We start from the raw sequence: 19906 nt of genomic DNA, 5'->3' as shown, positions 1-19906 counted from the left end.
GAAAAAAATAATAAAACTCAGATCACAAATAAATGACACAGACACAAGCATACACTCAAGATCAAAAATGAAATGAAGAGCTGGTTCTTAGAAAGAAGTTAGGGCTGGTGCTGTGGCATGGTAGGTTAAGTCTCTGCCTGAGGTACCATCATCTCATATGGGCTGTGGTTCAAATCCTGGCTGCTCCTCTTCTGATCCAGTTCTCTGTTATGGCTTGGGAAAACAGTGGAGGATGGCCCAAGTGCTTGAGCCCCTGTACCCATGTGGGAGACCCAGAAGAAGCTCCTGGCTTCTGGCTTTGGATCAGCCTGGCTCCAGCTGTTGTGGCCATTTGGGGAGTGAACTAGCAGTTGGAAAAACTTTCTCTCTGTCACTCCCTCTGTCTGTAACCCCACCTTGCAGGCGGCAGCTTTACCAGTTACACCACAGCATTGGTCCCTGCTCCACTTCTGATCCAACACTCTGCTATGGCCTAGGAAAGCAGTAGAAGATGGCACAAGTCCTTGGGTCCTTGTACCCATGTAGAAGAAGCTCAAGACTCCTGGCCTTGGATTGGCCCAGCTCTGGCCATTGAGGCCATTTGGGAAGTGAACCAGTGGATGAATGGAAGATCCCTCCCTTCCTCCCTCCCTCCTTCCCTCCCTCCCTCTCTCTCTGCCTTTGCCTCTCTGTAACTCTGCCTTTCAAATAAATCTCTTAAAGCTTAAAGTGAATCCTTCTTAAATTATTTAAAAAATAGAAGAGGAGGGAATTCGTCCAAATTCTTTCTATGAGGCCAACATTACCTTGATACCAAAACCATATAAAGACACAACACAAAAAGAAAGCTACAGGCCAACATATTTGATGAGCATATGTGAAAATCCTCAACAAAATACTAACAAACTCAATCTAACAACAAGCACATTAAGATCATTTACTATGATCAAGTGAGATTCACCCAGTGATGCAAGGATGGTTCAAAATACACAAATCGACAAATGTGATATACTACATCAACAGAATGAAGGATAAAAATCATATAAACACTTCAGTAGATGTGGACAAGGCATTTAATACCATTCAAACATTCCTTCATGATAAAAGCTTTGATCAAATTAGGTATAGAAGGAACATACCTCAGCATAATAATGACCAAATACAACAAGAGAATAGCTGACATCTTATTGAATGGGGAAAAGCTGAAGGCTAACTCTCCAAGATCTGGAACAAGACAAGGATTCCCACTTTCACTTCTGTTATTCAACAGAGGATGGAATTCTTAGAGCAATCAGACAACAGATAGAATTCAAGGGCCTCCAAATTGGAAAGAAGGAAGTCAAACTGTCACTGTTTGCAGATGATGATCTTACATATAGAAAACCCCAAAGACTTCACCATAAATCTATTAGAAATAGTAAGCAAATTTAGCAAAGCTGCAGTATAAAAAAGGCAATGTACAAAACTCAGTAGCATTGTTCTATCAGTAGTGAATCATATGAAAAGGAAATAAAAAAAACATAATATTTCTGAGAGGGAAAAAAACTAACCAAAAAACAAAACCAACAGGGGAATGAATTTAACCAAAGAGGTAAAAGATATCTATAATGAAAACTTTTAATCATTGATGAAAAATTTAAGAAGATACAAAGAAATGGAAAGACATCTGTGTTCATGGATTAGAAGAATCAATATCATTAATGTGCATATTACACAAAGTGATTTATATATTCAATGCAATCTCTTCAAAAATCTCAATGACATTTTTCATAGAACTATGTTGTTTCCTTCACTATGCTACTAAAATTTGTGTGAAACCACAGAAGACCCCAATAGCAAAAGTGATCCTGAGCAAAAAGAACAAAGCAGGATGCATTATATTACCACAGCTTAAAATATATTACATTACTATCGTCATTGGCATGGTATTAGCATAAAAACATGTCCATAGACAAATGGAACAAAAGAGAGACCCTAGAAGTAAAATCACATACCCAACTGATGTTTGACAAAAGTGCTAAGAACATGCATTTGGAAAAGGATAGTCTTTTTAATACACGGTGCTGGAAAATTGGTTATCCACATTCGGAAGAATGATACCTATTTCTCACCACTTAAAAAAATCAGCTCAAAATGGACTAAAGACCTAAATGTGAGAATCTTAAAACTTAAGAGAATTAAAAGAAAACATAGTTGGGGCTGGCACTGTGGTGTACCAGGTAAAAGTCGCCACCTACATTGCCAGTATCCCATATGGGCACCAGTTTGAGTCCTGGCTGCTCTACTTCTGATCCAGCTCTCTGCTATTGCCTGGTAAAGTAGAAGATGGCCCAAGTCCTAGGGCTCCTGCCCCACATGGGAGACCTGGAAGAAGCTCCTGGCTCCTGGCTTCTAATCAGTCAGCTCCAGCTGTTGCGTCCATCTGGGGAGTGAACCAGTGGATGGAAGACCTCTCTTTCTGCCTCTGCCCCTCTGTAACTCTGTCTTTCAAATAAATACATAAATTTTAAGAAAAAGAAAGAAAGAAAGACTAGTTTACCAGGAAAAAAAAAAGAAACATAGGGAAAAATACTTTATGATATTGGAGTAGCCAAGGATTTTCTGAATCAGAGCCCCAAAATCACAGCAAATGAAAGTAAAAATAGACAAATGGGATTTCATGAAACTAAAGAGCTCTCATACAATGAATGAACAATCAACATAGTGAAGAGAAAACCTACAGAATGGGAGAAAATATTTCTAAGCTAAACATCTAACAAGGCTTAATATCCAGAATATATAAAGAACTCAAGCAACGCAACAGAAAAATCCAATTAAAAAATGGGGAATATACCTGAACAGACATTTCTCAAAAGAAGACATAAAATGCCCATCAGGTACATGAAAAATGCTCAGCATCACTAATCAGGAAAATATAGATCAAAATCACAATGAGATTTCACAGTTTTATGAGATTGGCTATTATGAGAAAGACAAAAGATAACAAGTGTTGGTTGGCAAGGATGTGAAGAAAAGGAAATTCTTGTATTTTATCCATATATACCATATTTTTATTTCAGTATGCTTTACATACCAGTCCTGAACCAGAATGGGAGTCTTAGGAAGCCAAGATTCAGTTAAATGAATGAGAAATGGCCAACACATTTAGCTATACAAATTCAAGAGGCTGCAGGCGGCCAGAATATATGCTGTGTGGACCCAACTAACATGCTTTCAGCAACTTGAATTTGAATGTTTAGGTGGGCACGTGCACTTCTATTGGCCAGTGTCGTCATTATTCCCTACTACATTGTACACTTGCTGGCCAGCTTGAGTCTGAAGGCTGAGCTCCTAATTCCTGAATTAACACAAAGGTTTGGATTCTCTAGATCCCAAATATATTTTCCCAGATTTACACTGGGGTGAGGCAAGCTCCCAGCTCTGGGAAGGAGTGTCCTGGCCCTCTTTTCATACCTTGTTTAACGAGTTCTTTAATTCTCCCTGGAGTTCCAACACCTAAGTGTACTACACGTTTCTCCAGCAACTTTATCTGCTCCTGAACCTAGATAGAAGATAGAAAAGGAGTCATTAAGAAAGTAAATTAAGAAAAGTCATTAAGAAAGGGCAAGAAAGTAAATGGGGCTACCCTTGTTCCAGGTCAACTTTCAGCACAAAGATGACCATCTCCATAGAAAACTGGAAAACTCTCAAGAATCCAGCCTCTCTTACCAGGAGCCACAGACTTTGCTTACCTTTATGTGTTTTGCAAATAATTTCATGACTTTGCTGTCTCCTTTGAATGCTGTCATTGACCTAATGAAAAGGAATAGATTGATACTTAAGAAAACTCACTCATTCCAGCCACACTGTCTTGCTTTATACAAGGAATGTGTGCAAATGTATGCATTTGCACGCATGTGTATATATGCACATACCCAGAATATCTGAGATATTTAGGTTAGTCCATCTATGATATGAAAGTGGGCTTACCTTTTATTCCACTGTGGGTTGAGACCACACTGGTTGGTGTCTTACAGGACTGCTTTTAATACTTCCATTTTGGCAGCTGGTGTCAGCCTGAATCAATGGCTGCTCTATAAACAACCTATTATATCAACTGTCCATGTTTTTTTTTAAGTTTTTTTAAACTTTTATTTAATGAATATAAATTTCCAAAGTACAGTTTATGGATTACAATGGCTTTTTCCCCCCATAACTTCCTTCCCACCCACAACTCTCCCATCTCCTGCTCCCTCTCCCATTCCATTCACATCAAGATTCATTTTCAATTCTCTTTATATACAGAAGATCAATTTAGTATATATTAGGTAACAATTTCATCAGTTTGCACCCACACAGAACATAAAGTGTAAAATACTGTTTCAGTACTAGTTACAGCATTAATTCACGTTGAACAACACATTAAGGACAGAGATCCTACATGAGGAGTAAGTACACAGTGACTTCTGTTGTTGATGTAACAATTTGACACTCTTGTTTATGGCGTCAGTAATCTCCCTAGGCTCTAGTCATGAGTTGCCAAGGCTATGGAAGCCTTTAGAGTTCGCTGACTTTGATCTTATTCCGATAGGGTCATAGTCAAAGTGGAAGTTCTCTCCTCCCTTCGGAGAAAGGTACCTCCTTCTTTGATGACCCGGTCTGTCTACTGGGATCTCATTTGCAGAGATCTTTCATTTAGGTTTTTTTTTTTTTTTTTTTTTTTTTTTTGCCAGAGCGTCTTGGCTTTCCACGCCTAAAATAGTCTCATGGGCTCTTGAGCCAGATCCAAATGCCTTAAGGGCTGATTCTGAGGCCAGAGTGCTGTTTAGGACATCCGCCATTCTATGAGTCTGCTGTGTATTCCGCTTCCCACGTTGGATTGTTCTCTCCCTTTTTGATTCTATCAGTTAGTATTAGCAGACACTAGTCTTGTTTGTGTGATCCCTTATTTATTTATTTATTTATTTATCTGAAAGGCAGAGTGATGAGGTGGGGTTGGGAGAGAAACAGATTATCTTCCATCTGCTCAATCACTACCAAAATGACTGTTATGACTGGGGCTGGGCCAGGCCAAAGATAAGGAGGCAGGAATTGTATCTTGGTCTGGGTCTCTCACATGGGTGGCAGGGGCCCAAGCACTTGGGCCATCTTCTGCTTTCTCCCAGGCACATTAGCAGGAAGCTGGATTAGAAGTGGAGCAGCTGGAACTTGAACTGGTGCTCTGATATGGGATGCCAGTATAACAAACAGAACTACAATGCCAGCCCTTGTCTATAATTTTTTTTATATAGATGACATTGACTGTGATGCCACTATGTCACAGTGTGAAAGGCTATACTTCTTAGAGGATTTTTTTTTTTAACTTAGAGAATTCCATGAATCTAGTAGTTGATAATGTTTCTCAGCTTATCCTGTTACTGGGAAGAGTAGGCCCACAGTATTTGGGGCTACTTCTGCATCTGAACAGGGCTTTATGGAATTCATCTTCAGCACCATTCCTAGTTGGTTTCATCTGATTTTATTTTTTTACTAAAAATTAATTTATAAACATTATTTTAGTTTTACACACTGTGATACAGTGTAATAATTTGGTACATGTATTTAATGTGTGATGACCAAATCAGGTTAATTAGCATTTCTAAATCCTTAAACTTTAAAAAAAATACCCAACTTTTGGTTGGCATGCTTCACCTGATTTTCTGATCTTTATTTTTTTATTTGCTTCCATTTTCACCACCTGTTTTTTATTTATCACTCTTTTTCCATGGTTGATGATTATATTGGGTTAGACAGCATTTCTACCTCCTTAAAATCTTTTTAAACTTTTTTTTAAAGTATTTATTTAAAAGTCAAGAGATACAGAAAGAGGAGACCAGAGAGATCCTCCATCTACTTGTTTACTCCCCAAATGGCAAGAAAGGCAAGGGCTGGGCCAGGCTGAAGCCAGGAACCACAGGCTTCTTCCAGGTCTCCCACATGGGTGCAGGGGCCCAAGGACTTCAGCCATCTTCCGCTGCTTTCCCAGGCCATTAGCAGGGGGCTGGATCTTTAGTGGAGCAGCCCTGACAAAAACCAGGGCCCCTGTGGGAAGCTGATGTTGCAGGAAGCTGCCTTACCCACTATGCCACAACACCAGCCTCCCAAAAGTTAGAATTATTAAACATTAGTTTTTATGAATAGGGCTCCTTGTGCCTGCTCAGAAATTACCTTTTGCAAATCACCTAACCTTAAAATAGATCATAATATTATTGGGAACACAGAAAAATACTGAGAATTGGTAAATGAAGTGTGACAACACAGTGCTTTCATGCCCCTCGGAAAGGAATTTATGTACAGTAAAAGCTCAAATCAATTTGACAGCTTGTTTTTAAGAGGCCACCTCCAGGTCAGGCTCTTTGGCATTCCTGTTTGCATCTGAAATGGGCTCTATGGTGATAATTTGTAAGGCAGTGAGAAGTCAACATGAACCCCTCTGACTTCAGGATCGGCAAGTGTAGCTGTCCAGGAGTTGGAGGCTGGGAGATCAATCATGCTGGAGCAGAAATAGTAGTTGAAAGAAACATTTGTTTTATTGGGAGGGTATGTGAGACAATTTAAAGGGTGTGCTTAGGTGAGGGAAGAGGGTCTGAAGGACTATTAGAGTTTAACAACTGCTTCCCTAAACTCATGATTAGATTAGTTCACTTAGGAGAACTGGTACTAAAGTCTACCCAGTGTCCACATTTACATCTTAGTCTATTTCATAGTTCTTTTTCTTAATGACTTTGATTTGCCTGTTTTTGTCTCCTGTCAAAGTTTGACCCAGAGCCTGGCTCCCAGAAAGAACTGGTTCCAGTAAATCTCATCTTACTCTGAGGGCCCTTCTGTGAAATCTGAATGTTACCATTAACCCAGGGTGAGCTTTTTTGTTTATTCTATATAAATACAGTAAATTAAAAGGGATGTGAAAGTACTTAGCAAAGCACTGACAAATTAACTTTAAAACATAATTTTTATATTTAAAATATTCGTTCATTTGGATTTTATCTTGGTGTAAGAATTGAACTATGAGTCCATTTTTTTTCCAGATGGCTACTCCATTGTTCCAAAACCATTTATTGAATAATCCATCTTTCCTGATTTCTGATTTGTCAGCTTAACCATAGGCTACATTTTCATATGCATTTGGGTCTATTTATGAACTTTCACTTCTGTTACACTGCTCTGATCTGGTCTGTCATATATGAGCCAACTGCGTGCTGTTTTGTTTTGTTTTGTTTTTTGCGGTGGTAAGCAAAGCAGCAGGGTTTACTGGGGGATAAGGCATCTGTTAGAATGGATGGGACAGAATCTGAGAGAGTGTCCAGTCACTCAGACTGGGGGAAAGCAAGGTTATGTGGTTAAATGGAAAGAATACACCTGGCAGGCCAGGTGGGTGGGCAGCTCAGCAGAGAGCTGAGAGCTGAGTGCGCAGTCTTTGTTCAAGCTGGGGTTTTTAAGGGAGCAGGTCTAATTCTTCTGCTGTTTCTCTCTGCCCCCTCCCCCTTCTCCTCCAGTACAAAGAGCTTGCAGAGTGTACACTGGGCAAGTTCCTCCTCAGGTTTCACTACACAGTGCTATCAGAATGGGGAGCCCACCTGGCACTGGGCAGAGGAGCTTCTCCTAGGGTGTCTGTCTTGGAGGAAGGCTGTGAAGGTTTAATTGCTCCATGTTATCAGGCCAGGTAACCCACTTGGGGGTGAGGAGAGAGGATTGTCCCAGGGAGCTTGCCTATATATACTTACATACTGGTGTGTGTGTGTGTATACATATATGTGTGTGTACATATATATACATATATATAGTGTATATATAGTGTGTATACATATACACACACACACACTTTTAATCTGAGGATAGTATCCTTTCCTACAATTCCTTTATTTTTCAACATTTATTTATTTATTTATTTTTATTTATTTATTTTTTTTGCCAGGCAGAGTTAGAGAGTGAGACAGAGAGAGACTTAGAGAGAGAGAGAGAGAGAGAGAGAGACAGAGAGAAAGGTCTTCCTTCTGTTGGTTCACCCCCCAAATGGCCACTACGGCTGGCACGTTACACTGATCTGAAGCCAGGAGCCAGGTGCTTCCTCCTGGTCTCCCATGCGGGTGCAGGGCCCAAGCACTTGGGCCATCCTCCACTGCCTTCCTGGGCCACAGCAGAGAGCTAGACTGGAAGAGGAGCAACTGGGACAGAATCCAGCGCCCTGACTGGGACTAGAACCTGGGTGCCGGCGCCACAGGCGGAGGATTAGCCTAGTGAGCCGTGGCGCTTGCCCCAACTTTAATTTAATAAATATAAATTTCCAAAGTACAACTTTTGGATTATAGAGGCTTTCCCCCCCATAACCTCCCTCCTATCCACAACCACCCCATCTACCACTCCCTCTCCCATCCCATTCTTCATCAAGATTTTCAATTATTTTTATATACAGACGATCAACTTAGTATATACTAAGGAAATATTTCCAACAATTTGCACCCACACAGATACACAAAGTATAAAGTACTGTTTGAGTAGTAGTTTTATGGTTAATTTGCATAGTACAACACATTATGGATGTGTGACTCACTCCATTGTTGATTTAACAAATGATATTCTTATTTATGATGTCAGTAATCACCTGAGGCTCTCATCATAAGTTGCCAAGGCTATGGAAGCCTCTTGAGTTCACCAACTTCAATCTTATTTAGACAAGACCATAATCAAAGTGGAAGTTCTCTCCTCCCTTCAGAGAAATGTACCTCCTTCTTTGATGGCCTGTTCTTTCCTACAATTCTTTTTCAGAATTTCCTTGCCTAGTTTTAGTTGTGTATCTTCCTGTATGAATTTTTAAAAATATTTTTATTTATTAATTTGAGAGGTAGAGTTATGACAGAGAGAGGGACAGAGAGAAAGGTCTTCCATCCACTGGTTCACTCACCAAATGGCCAGGAGCTTCCTCTGGATCTCCCACATAGGTGCAAGGGCCCACACACTTAGGCCATCTTCCACTACTTTCCCAGGCCATAAGCAGAGAGCTAGATGGGAAGAGGAACAGCTGGGACACGACCCAGAGCCCATATAGGATGCCGGTGCTGCAGGCAGAGGTTTAGCTTACTATGCCACAGTGCTCCTCCCTCCCCCATATGAATTTAGAATTAGTTTATCTAGTTCAAAAAGCAATTTTACTGGGAATTTATGAAATCTGCAGCTTATCCTAAGCAGACATCTTTACAACACGGAGTCTTCCTATTCAAGAATATGTACACCTTTCTGTTGTTCAGTATCTTCTGTGTCCCTTATATGATGTTTTCTTTATATAGAGTTTGGTCACTTTACTTCTTGGTATTTGGTCTTCTTGGGTTACTACTGAAAGTCAGATCTTTTCTTCCATCTTTCCTTCTAACTGGCAGCTGCTAGAACAGTCTCCCTGCTTTTACCCTCACCCTCCATAATGTATAGTCCCCACACAGCAGTCAAAGTGACCCTTTAAAATGGAGTGACTCCTCTGTTCAAAATGGGCATCTTATCTCAGTCTTCTGTGCTTACCGTCATCTCTACTGGGATTCTCTTCTCCCTGTCCCTTCGTTGAGGCTACTCTTCAGATGTTTTTATGACCACCTTTTTAAAAATAGTCCCCATCTGGGGATGGAGCTGTAGTGTAGTAGGTTCAACCTCTGCCTGTGGCATCAGCATTCCACATGGGCACTGGTTCATGTCCTGGCTGCTCCACTTCTGATCCAGCTCTTGGCTAATGGCCTGGGAAGGCAGTGGAAGATGGCCCAAGTGCTCGGGCTCCCGTACCCAAGTGGCAGATCCAGAAGAAGCTCCTGGCTCCTGGTTTCAGACTGCCCAGCTGCGGCTGTTGTGGCCACTGGGGGAGTGAACCAGCGGACAGGAGAACTTTCTCTGTTTCTCCTTTTCTCTATAACTCTGCCTCTCAAATAAAGATAAATCTTAGGAAAAAAAAAAGTCCACATCCACTTCTGTCCCTTTGCTATGCTTTTTTTTCTTTATATATCTTATCACTATACCTGACATTATAATGTATATTTACAGATGCTCCTTGACTTCCAATATGGCCTACCTTAAATGTGTCCAGAACACTTACAGAAGTATTCCAAAAATTCATGGAAGATGCACATCATCTTTTAATTTCATTTTACCACAAACTTTTTGAAATGCTTTTGTACATTAGTCAACAGTTATGCAATATCATCTAACACAAAGCCTGTTTCATAATAATAAAGTATTTAATATCTCATGTGGCTGGTCAAAATTCAAAATACACTTCCTACTGAATGCATATTGCTTTTACTTCATCATAAAGTAAGCAAAAACCCACAAGTTGAACCATTGTAAGTTGGGGATCATCTGTATGTGTTTATTACCTATCTCTTCCACTGGACATAAATTCCATGATGCCAGGGGTTCTGTTTTGTTCATTGCTATATCTGATATATAGAACATACCAGCTTGGCACGTGTCAGTTATGCAGGAAACATGACACAGAAAAAGTGAAGCTTCTAACCTAATGAGCTCCAGGGCTCGGATGGCAGAGCTGCAGATGATTAGCATTAGGACGGCTTTCTTCTCATTGTGGTTTTTCCGAAGTTTTACCCACTTAGGACAGACTGAAAAAAAGACCACCAAAAAAATTATTCTAAATATAGCAAAATAGGGCCCTCAAAGGTGAGTATTCTTCAATTACTTCTTTGTTAGTATTTAAACAAAATAAAACGTAGTGAACTCCGTTCATTGTATTTAGTGATAATTCTATTTTCTGGCTACTTTAGATACTAAAATTAAAATGAAGTACCATTAACTTAAACAGGAAATATATACTATGCCAAGTACCTATATGTGACTAGTTTTAGAACCAAGTAAAAAGATATGGAGTAATACATTTTCAATATTTTAATTTGCTTGATGCTTGAAGACAATAGGAAAATAATTTTTATACAATAATGTCAAATTTTAAAAGGATATTCAGCATAAAATATAAAGTGGAACTGACATACATATAATAGCAAAAAATTATTTAACAGTGACATTGTGCTAAGCACTTTACATACATTTTCCTTGTTAGTTTCATAATCCATTGAGATTGATTATATTATTATCTAGATTTACTGTTGCAGAATTAGGTGCTGAGAAAAGCTTATGAACTCAAGTTGTATGTCATCAGAATTGTTTACAGTGTGGAAGAAGTGTTAATTTCTACATTTGAATATTTCACTGCTGGCTGGCCACAAATAAATGACCACCTGAAATGAATAATCTAGTTAGTCTTGGTTATATACAATATATACCTGAAAAATCTAATTAGATTAACTTTGCAAAAGCCACATTCTGAATTCTGAACATGTGAATTTTAGAATCTCATAGCTGGAACACAGATCGTGTACTCCAACTTCTTTAATATTCAGACACAAAATCAAGTTCAGGGAGTACTTAGTAACTTGTCCCATGTCAAACAGCAAATTATTAGGGGTCTTGGGAGTACAGCATTATTCTCTGGATTCCTAAATGAATATTTCTAATGTGTTATAAAACAAAACAACACCAAAATCCAAATCCTCAAAGTTACAGAAAAAAATAAATTTGAGTCCCAGCTGCTCCACTTCTGATGCAGCTCCCTGCTAATGTGTCTGGGAAAGCAGTGGAAGATGGCCCAACTGCTTGGGCTCCTGCACCCATGTGGGAGACCCAGATGGAATTCCAGGCTCCTGGCTTCAGCCTGGCCTGTGCCAGCCACTGGGAAAGTGAACCAGCAGATAGAAGGTTCCCTCCCTCCCTCCCTCCCTCTCTCTCTCTCTCTCTCCCTCTTTCTGTGTAACTGCTTCAAAATTAATAAATCTTTTAAAAAATCAGAGTTTACTTACCTTCTTTTAGGTATGATGAAAGACTGTGAGTCAAATCATTGACCTTGAGGAAACAAGAATCTAGAAATATGGGAAATATATTTTGTAGGCATTTTTGCAAACACAAACACAATCAAACTAAATTAAATATGAATGAAGTATCCTTGAATAGGGTAGTGAACTGGAAACTCAATATATATTTTATAATATTGTCTAATATTTAAAATATCAGCAGTGGTGGAGCTATCCATCATTTTAGAGTAGTGAAATATAGAACCTGTTATATGATTCAGTGGACAAACCAAACACCTTTATTTTTCAAATCTATGGAATAGGCAATAGGCAAAGTAAAGTGGCTAACAAATATATAGAGATAAGCTTAAACCCACTAGTGACTACAGAAGTGCAAAGTAATACAATGATGAGATAATACTTATATACTTACTGGAATAGCAAATGTTAAAGATGTACAATACTATTCTTGATAATGTAGGGTGATAAGAACTCTTGTGAACTGGTAGGTTTTTTTTTTTTAAAAAAATCCAGTTTCTGGGTGATTTGGCTGCAGCTGAGCCTACTGGTATTTTCAGGAATCACTGCTCTAAATCACATTGCAGTTCTCAGGAGAGAGCAGAGAGGCTAATCAGCTCCAGGTGACTCTGGCCTCAAACTCTAATTAAGTGCCCATGTGTATGATATTAACAATATACAGTGCACAACAGTAATTGAAAAGACTGTTCCCGCACTATAGACATAAATAACCTCAAATCAAAATGAAATTACACACTCAACTAAACCGGAACAATATTTTATTATTTATATCCACTATCTATATCTGTATCTGTATCTATATCTACCCCTTTTCTTGAGCCTGTTCACTTAACTCATGGCATCTCTCCCTATCCTTGGTCACATCAGAGTATGACCAGGGCCTTTCCTTCCAAGCCTTCCTATAATGCCTTAGTTTTCATGTTTCAGAATGTCCTCACATCTTAACTGAAAATGAAAACCTGTTCTTTTTGGCTATAACAGTATTTCACCATACTTTCCTTCTTCCTTAGACCAACTTAACGACCACACATTCTCATTTAACTGTACTACTGAGTCCTAACCCCCCCCCCCCCAAAAAAAAAAACCAAAACAAAAAAACCCCCACATAACATAAACTCATTATGGAATACAAATGACTCATTAAAGGTTTCTGTGACCTCTGAATCTCTACTTTTGGAGAGAATCTAGGTTTATGATATTCTATAAGGTTACAGAATGGCAGTGATCCAATCAACCCACAATTCCTTCCTAAATTCAAGGTATGCCCTAACAACGCATTAGAAGAGAAAATTGACCACTGAGTCACAGCACACACTGAACTTCAGCTAAAACTTGAAAAACTGTTAGCTACAGCACTTGCTTCCTGTGACAGCACAGTGAGGGCGTCTCTCACACTGGTATGCTGAAGAGACTGGTTTCCAACTGCTGTGGGAGCCATCTGGGCTCAGTGAGCCTCAAACTTCAGATCTAGCTCATGTGCAAATACACCCCTTCAATTCCCTAAAGGGTAATTTCTTGGAAAAGAAACAGACAGGCATTCATGGCTTAAAACCCAGTGTGCATTTTGTTTTTTTTTAAAAAAGCATATCACAAAAGAATTATAAACATCCAGGGAACAGACTGTTTTGCAGCTTCTCAAGCTTCTCGAAAGTATAAAGTTGTAATGGAAAAAGGAAATCAAGTTACCCTTGACTTTTTCCAAAATGAGTATTAGACATCCATAGCCTATAAATAGATCATCTGAAGCAGTAGTACCCAAACTGGTTATGGTTTGAGTTTACGACATCATCTATTTTCTTACAATCTTGCTGAAGAGTTACAGGATGTATTATAATTGAGACTGATTAAAGTCAGTGGGTATAATTTTGCAGTATCTTTCAATTACAAATACTCTGAGGCAATAGATCTCAAACTCTAGCAATCTAAAGAATTACCTGGGTAAGATGTCAGCCTTGCTAAAAATGCTGATTTTGTTCCTTTTGTTAATTTGAAAAATTCTGGGCTGCAATCCAAAACACTTCTCTTAAAAACAAAACTTTAACTAGCAATCCATGATAAGGACAAAAAAACCAAGATACTCATAAGGCTAAAGTCCTTGTTCAAAAAGGCTGAGTAAATCAAAGTTTCGTAAGTATACTTTTTAAAAAAATGATTTATTTAAAAGAATTAGAGAGGGAGGAGGGAGAGACAGACAGGGAGACAGAAAGAGATCTTCGATGGCTGCAACTACCAGGACTGAGCCAGGGCGAAGCCAGGAGCCAGCAGCTTTATTCAGGTCTCTCACTTGGGTGGCAGGGGCCCAAACACTTGAGCTATCTTCTGCTGCTTTTCCCAGGCCATTACCAGGGAGCTGGATCAGAAGTGGAGCAGCCAGGACATGAACTGGCATCCATATGGGATGCCAGTGTTGCAGGTCTTGACTTTACCTGCTATGCCACAATACTGGCCCTGTAAGTATACTTTTAAAGTTTTATTTATTCACTAGAGAGGTAGGGGGTGGGGATGAGGGAGGGGAGGGAAAAGGAGAGAGAGAGCGATAGAGATAGATATCTCCCATTTCCTGGTGAGCCAGCTAGGGCTGGGCCAGGGCAAAGCCAATAACCATGAAGACAATCTAGGTCACCCATGTGGGTAGGGAGACTCATCTACTTGACCCATCACTGCTGCCTCCCAGAGTTAGCATTAGTAGGAAGCTGGAATCAAGAGCAGAGCTGGGGCTTGAAGCCGGGAACTCCAGTATGGAATGTGGGTGTCACAAGCGGCATCTTCAGTGATAACCAAATTCTCTTTTTTTCTTCTGAAATGTGTGCTGTAAGTTTTTATTTTTAAAGATTTATTTATTTGAAAAGCAGTTATAGAGAGGCAGAGGCAGAGAGAGAGAGAGAGGGTTCACTCTCCAAATGGCTGCAAAGGCCAGGGCAGAGCCAGGCTGAAGCCAGAAGCCAGGAGTTTCTTCTGGGTCTCCCACATGGGTGCAGGGGCCCAAGGACTTGGGCCATCTTCAACTGCTTTCCTAGGCACATTAGCAGGGTGCTGGATCTGAAGTGGAGCAGCCAGGACTCGAATTGGCACCCATATGGGATGCCAGTATTGCAGGCAGCAGCTTTACTTGCTACATCACAGCACCAGCTCCTAAGTTTTATTTTAACTTCTATTCTTATTAGGGATTCATAGCCATTAGAGTCTGCTTAAAAAAAAAAAAAAAGAAAAGAAGAGAAGCTACCCAACAATTTTGAAAGAAAAAAAGAAAACATAATCACAAATCTTACTATGAGATTTAACAAATACTGTTTAGCATTTTAATGAACAAATCATTAGCAGTTAAAACTATTTGGTTAGGTTGGCATGATGATAGCATCCTATATGTATGCCAGTTTATGTCCTGGTTCCTCCAGTTCCCTGGTAATGGTCTGGGAAAAGCAGAAGATGGGACTTGGGACATGGGAGACCCAGATGAAACTCCTGGCTTCAGCCTGGCCCAGCCATGACCATTGTGGCCATCTGGGGAGTGAACCAGCAGATGGAAGCTCACGCTCTTTCTTTCTCTCTCTCTCTCTCTCTCTCCCTCTCTGATTTCCAAATAAAAAGAAAAAAAAATTCCCCCTAAAACAAAACAAAAAACTAAAATCAAAACCCAAAAAGTGTTTGGTTAAGAAGAACTTCATGACATGGAAAATACATTTACTTACTGGCTGGGACACCTACCCCATAACAATGGAGGGAATTCAGAAAGTGCATGAAAATGAAATTAAAAGATAAGTTTATTTTGGTTCAACATTTTCTGGAAATCCATGTAGTTTTTCATGAATTCTTTGAAGACCCCACAAATGCATGAATTCAAATTTTTTTTTGCACCAAAATAAACTTGTTTTGATTCCATTTTCCATCAACTTTTGGAAGTACCCTTATAAAGTAGGACAGATGAGTCTGTTTTGCTCCTCATCATCAGGAAAACTGAAGGCTATACCTGGCAGGTTCAGTTCTTCTAATTCAATCACTGAGCGTCTGCTGCTGTAATAGTCCTTCATCAGCTGCTGCAGGTCTTCAGGTGTCCCTGGTTTGGGCTCTGATTTTGCAAGAATATCAGTAATTTTCTTCTAAATATGAGAAGGAAGATAAATAGTAAGATATATTTTAAAATGGCATTTGCCCAAGGGTAGATTAATTTCTCTGGAGTTTAAACTGGGCATAGCTTTTGGAAATAACCAAGTGTGAGTGTGACCTCTAACAGATACTCTTGATAAAACTTATTCAATATTGCTTTGAAAAATGGACAGGTGATCTGAAAGATTCTTTAAAAATCTTGGTCTATGATTTTTGGGAGAACTAAAATTTCTGTAGAAGTCTCTGCCATGGGGCATTATTTTTGGTTAAAAGTTAAGAAATCTTGTTGCTATGGAAAGCTTTCATTAAGTCTTAGATGATTTCTGTTGCTGGAAGAGTAGTTTGAGAATTTCTTGCCCGATCTGTTTTTTGAGTCGTTGGTTCTCAGCTTGGAGTTTGGGCATTTGAGGGAAGCCTGCAGGAGTAATCAAAGCATAGAAGCCTACTGAAAAGGAAGGCTTTATGCTCCCCACTCTCAAGACTTGGGAGACTGACAGTCTTCAAATGGTCCTACGGAGAGGAGAACAGTTATAGGCAATACCTCCCAGCATCCATTTTTACGTGAATTAATTTGTGTAGCATTTATTGAATGCTGGAACAAAAAACTGTTTATTTAATTTTCATCATACACTTCCCTTCTCATTTCCTTCAAATGTGTCACCAAAGACCCACCCTTTTCCACTTCTCCCCCTTTCTACAATCTCATTTATATGCCATTGCCAAGAATGATCAAGGTTCTGTTGAAGGAATTAACTTTCAAAAATATGTTCTCAGTGGGTAATTTTAGCATGACCTCAGCCAAGGATAAACTAGCTCGAGTTTTGACCTTGAGCCACCAGAACTTAACACTCCTGCAGGCCATTAGTATACAAACTATCAAAAAGAAGTTAACGTCACTTCTTTAAGGTCTTGCCAAACTACAGCCGTTTTGGCATCTCCAATTTTCCTATCTGGCCATTTGTGAGAAAAGAAAACACAGGCACACACACTCTCAGTTTTCTAAAAGCTTGCTGTTAAGGAACTGGTTTGAGACCATCTTCTTTCCTCTAATCTCAATCATATTTCCTCTTCTGACATCAGCTGTAGGCCCTCCTAGGCAAGCAGAGACTTACACTGCTGTTTTCACAACTGTGGTGAAAGGTGAAGGCTAACCATAGTTTCTCCAAGGCTGAGCTGTAAAAAAGGTTGCACAGTCTTCCTTATGCTTACAGGCATACATTAGAACAAAGGCCAGCTTTTGCCTTAAATTATGGTTTCAAATTTGAGTCACAAAGCCTTATGCTATCTTCATCTGCTTATTATTTTTTTATTAATACTTTAATGTATTGAGTCTTAAAAACTGAACGAGTAGAAAAAAAAAGGTTGGTAAATTTATTTTCTTGTACAGAGCAAGAGGGGCTAAGGGGCAGGAGAGTTCTGGGCTCCTTCTAGAATTGGAAACCCATGTCTGACATCTAACCACAGTGAAAACACAGGGTGGGTAACTAAGAGGTGTGGTGCTCCACAAGACTGAAATAGGAGTCAAATGAATTTATTTTTGGCTGCACTTATTACTAGTGACCTTAGGAAAGTCACCAAACCTCACTGATCCTTAACAATTTCTACCTCTCTAAAGCAAGGATTACAATAGTTGCTTCATCAAAGTGTGACATAAAAATGTGATGGAAAGCGTGTGGGGCCATACCACTGTAAGAAAGTATTACCTTTCTCCTCTTCTTGGTCTTGGTGCCACCCTCTTTTGTTTCCTTTGGTTGTATCAAGAAACATTCTTTAGGCTACAAAGAAACAGAAATGACAAAACTTTCTTCTCTGCAGGATGAAGTATGGATTAGTGGTATGAATCCCAAGGTACTTTGTGCCATGCACGTTTTCTTCAGAGCATCTCCCTAACATTTTACAGAAGATGTTAGAGGACACACTGTAGTTTATTATGCAGGGGTTAAGCTGAGAGTATCTCAGGAAATAAAACAATGCAGATAACTTACTACTGGAAAATCTTTAAACAAGGATCACATTGAGTGAGTATATATGTGTACTTTGTATGTGCAGGGTATTAATGTTCAAAGACAGAATCCAGGATTATTAAAAAAAAAAAGGTAGAAATGTATGTGATTAAAATTGAAATGTGGTGGTAAGACAGTTTTTGAGTCTGTATTTCAAAGTTACCGGTTTATGATTTTGTACTATCCATTCCTTTCCTCTTTTCTATAAGCATAGAAAATCTGAAGTAGGATATATTTATTTATGTTTTTATAAAACCAGCTGCACCAAATGCCTTTTCTACAGTGACTACAGATTAAATGTCTCATAAGAGTCTGATAACAAGTCTCGGCACCACAGCAGCCAGAATAATCTGCTCTACCAGTTGCACTGACCCCCGAGTATCCTACACAGTTTAGTGCTATTTTTACCCTGAGGTTGTTTTTTTTTTGTTTTGTTTTTTATGTAGGAAAAAAACAGGAAATTTAGACTAAGACCTTGGCTTATAAAATCGAATGCTTCAAATTCCATATTTATTAATCATGAGCAGGAATATAAAATGTTTCCTGTGCTTTTATGTAGCATTTTTAGACAGGTTGCCAAGGAAGATATAAAATGTAAGTGAAAACTTATTCTGAGTTTTCTCTTGATTAAGTTTCCATTCCAACTAGAGAATGCTCAGTTTACGTGGGTAAATTGCTAACTAGAGCAATCTTGCCTCTACTGGCTCTGTTTAAAATGATTACAGATGAATCTTTCTATGAAACCTTGCAGACAGCTTGTAGATTAAGAATGCTTATGGCCTGAAGTCACAGAGAAAGACAGAATGCTACATAATTTCTTCAAGACACTGGGCCAGCAAGGGACCAGCAGTTTCTGGATTCTGTTTCAGTTTGTGGAGACAGATTCAAGGTTTGGTATTAAAACAACACAGGGATCTTGAAATTTTAGCTTCTTTTCAATTAAAACAAAAAACCTATAAAGGGCAATTATATCATGGCTAAAGAAAAGAATGACCTTTTTATTTAGAAAGCTAAGCTGTCTTGGGGATGTTGATGCATGCCAATTTGATGCTGGTACATGGCAATTAGAAACTGGGCCACAGCCACTAACTACATTACAGAAGCTGCCAGATAGTCAGGAGTCAATTATAGAGCAGGCCATCATCAGTCAGTGTTCCACAGGCAAAGGCCTGAATGTGCTCAGTGGATCTCTTCAGTTACACTGCAGTGTCTCTTTACCAATATCAAAGTTTTGGTGACGCAGATTTAGAAACCTGTCACATTTTCTCATTTAGCCTATGGAGGTGCTTTCTAGGAGTATATTCAACATAGTTGTATTCGTGCTACATTTACAGAACCAATGAATTCAAATACAATTCAAATTTAGAAAAGAGTTAAGTTATAAGGATACAGATCTTCAGTTATGAAGCAAACATGAAAATGAAATTTTGAATCATGTATAGGAAAAAAAGAAACATGCTTGAAGAATGGCTTTCATCATCAAGTTACTGAATCAGGTTTAACAGTTAGCTTCAAATTCTTAGACCATCCTAAAGGAAATGCCATAGATTTCTTTTCTGGGACCAGTCCCCTTTGCAGGCCATGGGTAATTTTCTGTATAGGTGAGACGGCAGTGTGGAGAAATCCAAATCCACAGCACTGAAAATTCCTACATTTAGTCAGCTGCCTTATGAATATTGATCTCTATCCTCAGATACCATGGAAGATGTGGGAGACAAAGGTTTGGTTACTACCTATTTCTGGAAACCAGTTCCAACACCATGTGACTTTGAGAGTTGATAAGTAATATTTCTTCCTATATAATGTAGTAATCTTAAATATTTAGTATAAAGGATCATATAAACTGATTTCTAAAAATTTGTCAAAAAATAGAAGCAAAAGAGAAGTTAATTTGGTATAAAAATTTTTGAAATTCATCCATAGGTT

The 19906-nt window shown here is 39.0% G+C and overlaps 1 protein-coding gene across 8 annotated transcripts in view; it reads right to left on the bottom strand.

Moving 5' to 3' along the window:
- Positions 1–19906, bottom strand: part of COL8A1 (collagen type VIII alpha 1 chain) — a 603924-nt gene that overhangs the window by 19708 nt on the left and 564310 nt on the right. For all 8 annotated transcript variants that reach the window (XM_062206852.1, XM_062206860.1, XM_062206870.1 and 5 more), the window contains 6 exons: positions 17681–17752; positions 15841–15970; positions 11844–11903; positions 10490–10592; positions 3711–3771; positions 3433–3520 (listed from right to left, as the gene is read on the bottom strand). In XM_062206852.1, coding sequence (XP_062062836.1) covers positions 3433–3520; positions 3711–3771; positions 10490–10592; positions 11844–11903; positions 15841–15970; positions 17681–17752 — 514 coding nt within the window. The remainder of the gene's footprint in view (positions 1–3432; positions 3521–3710; positions 3772–10489; positions 10593–11843; positions 11904–15840; positions 15971–17680; positions 17753–19906) is intronic.

The sequence above is a fragment of the Lepus europaeus genome, chromosome 2, assembly GCF_033115175.1.
Source record: "Lepus europaeus isolate LE1 chromosome 2, mLepTim1.pri, whole genome shotgun sequence".
Taxonomy (NCBI): Eukaryota; Metazoa; Chordata; class Mammalia; order Lagomorpha; family Leporidae; genus Lepus; species Lepus europaeus.
The sequence above is the reverse complement of the archived record's forward strand: the minus strand, read 5'-3'. Positions and strand labels throughout refer to the sequence as shown.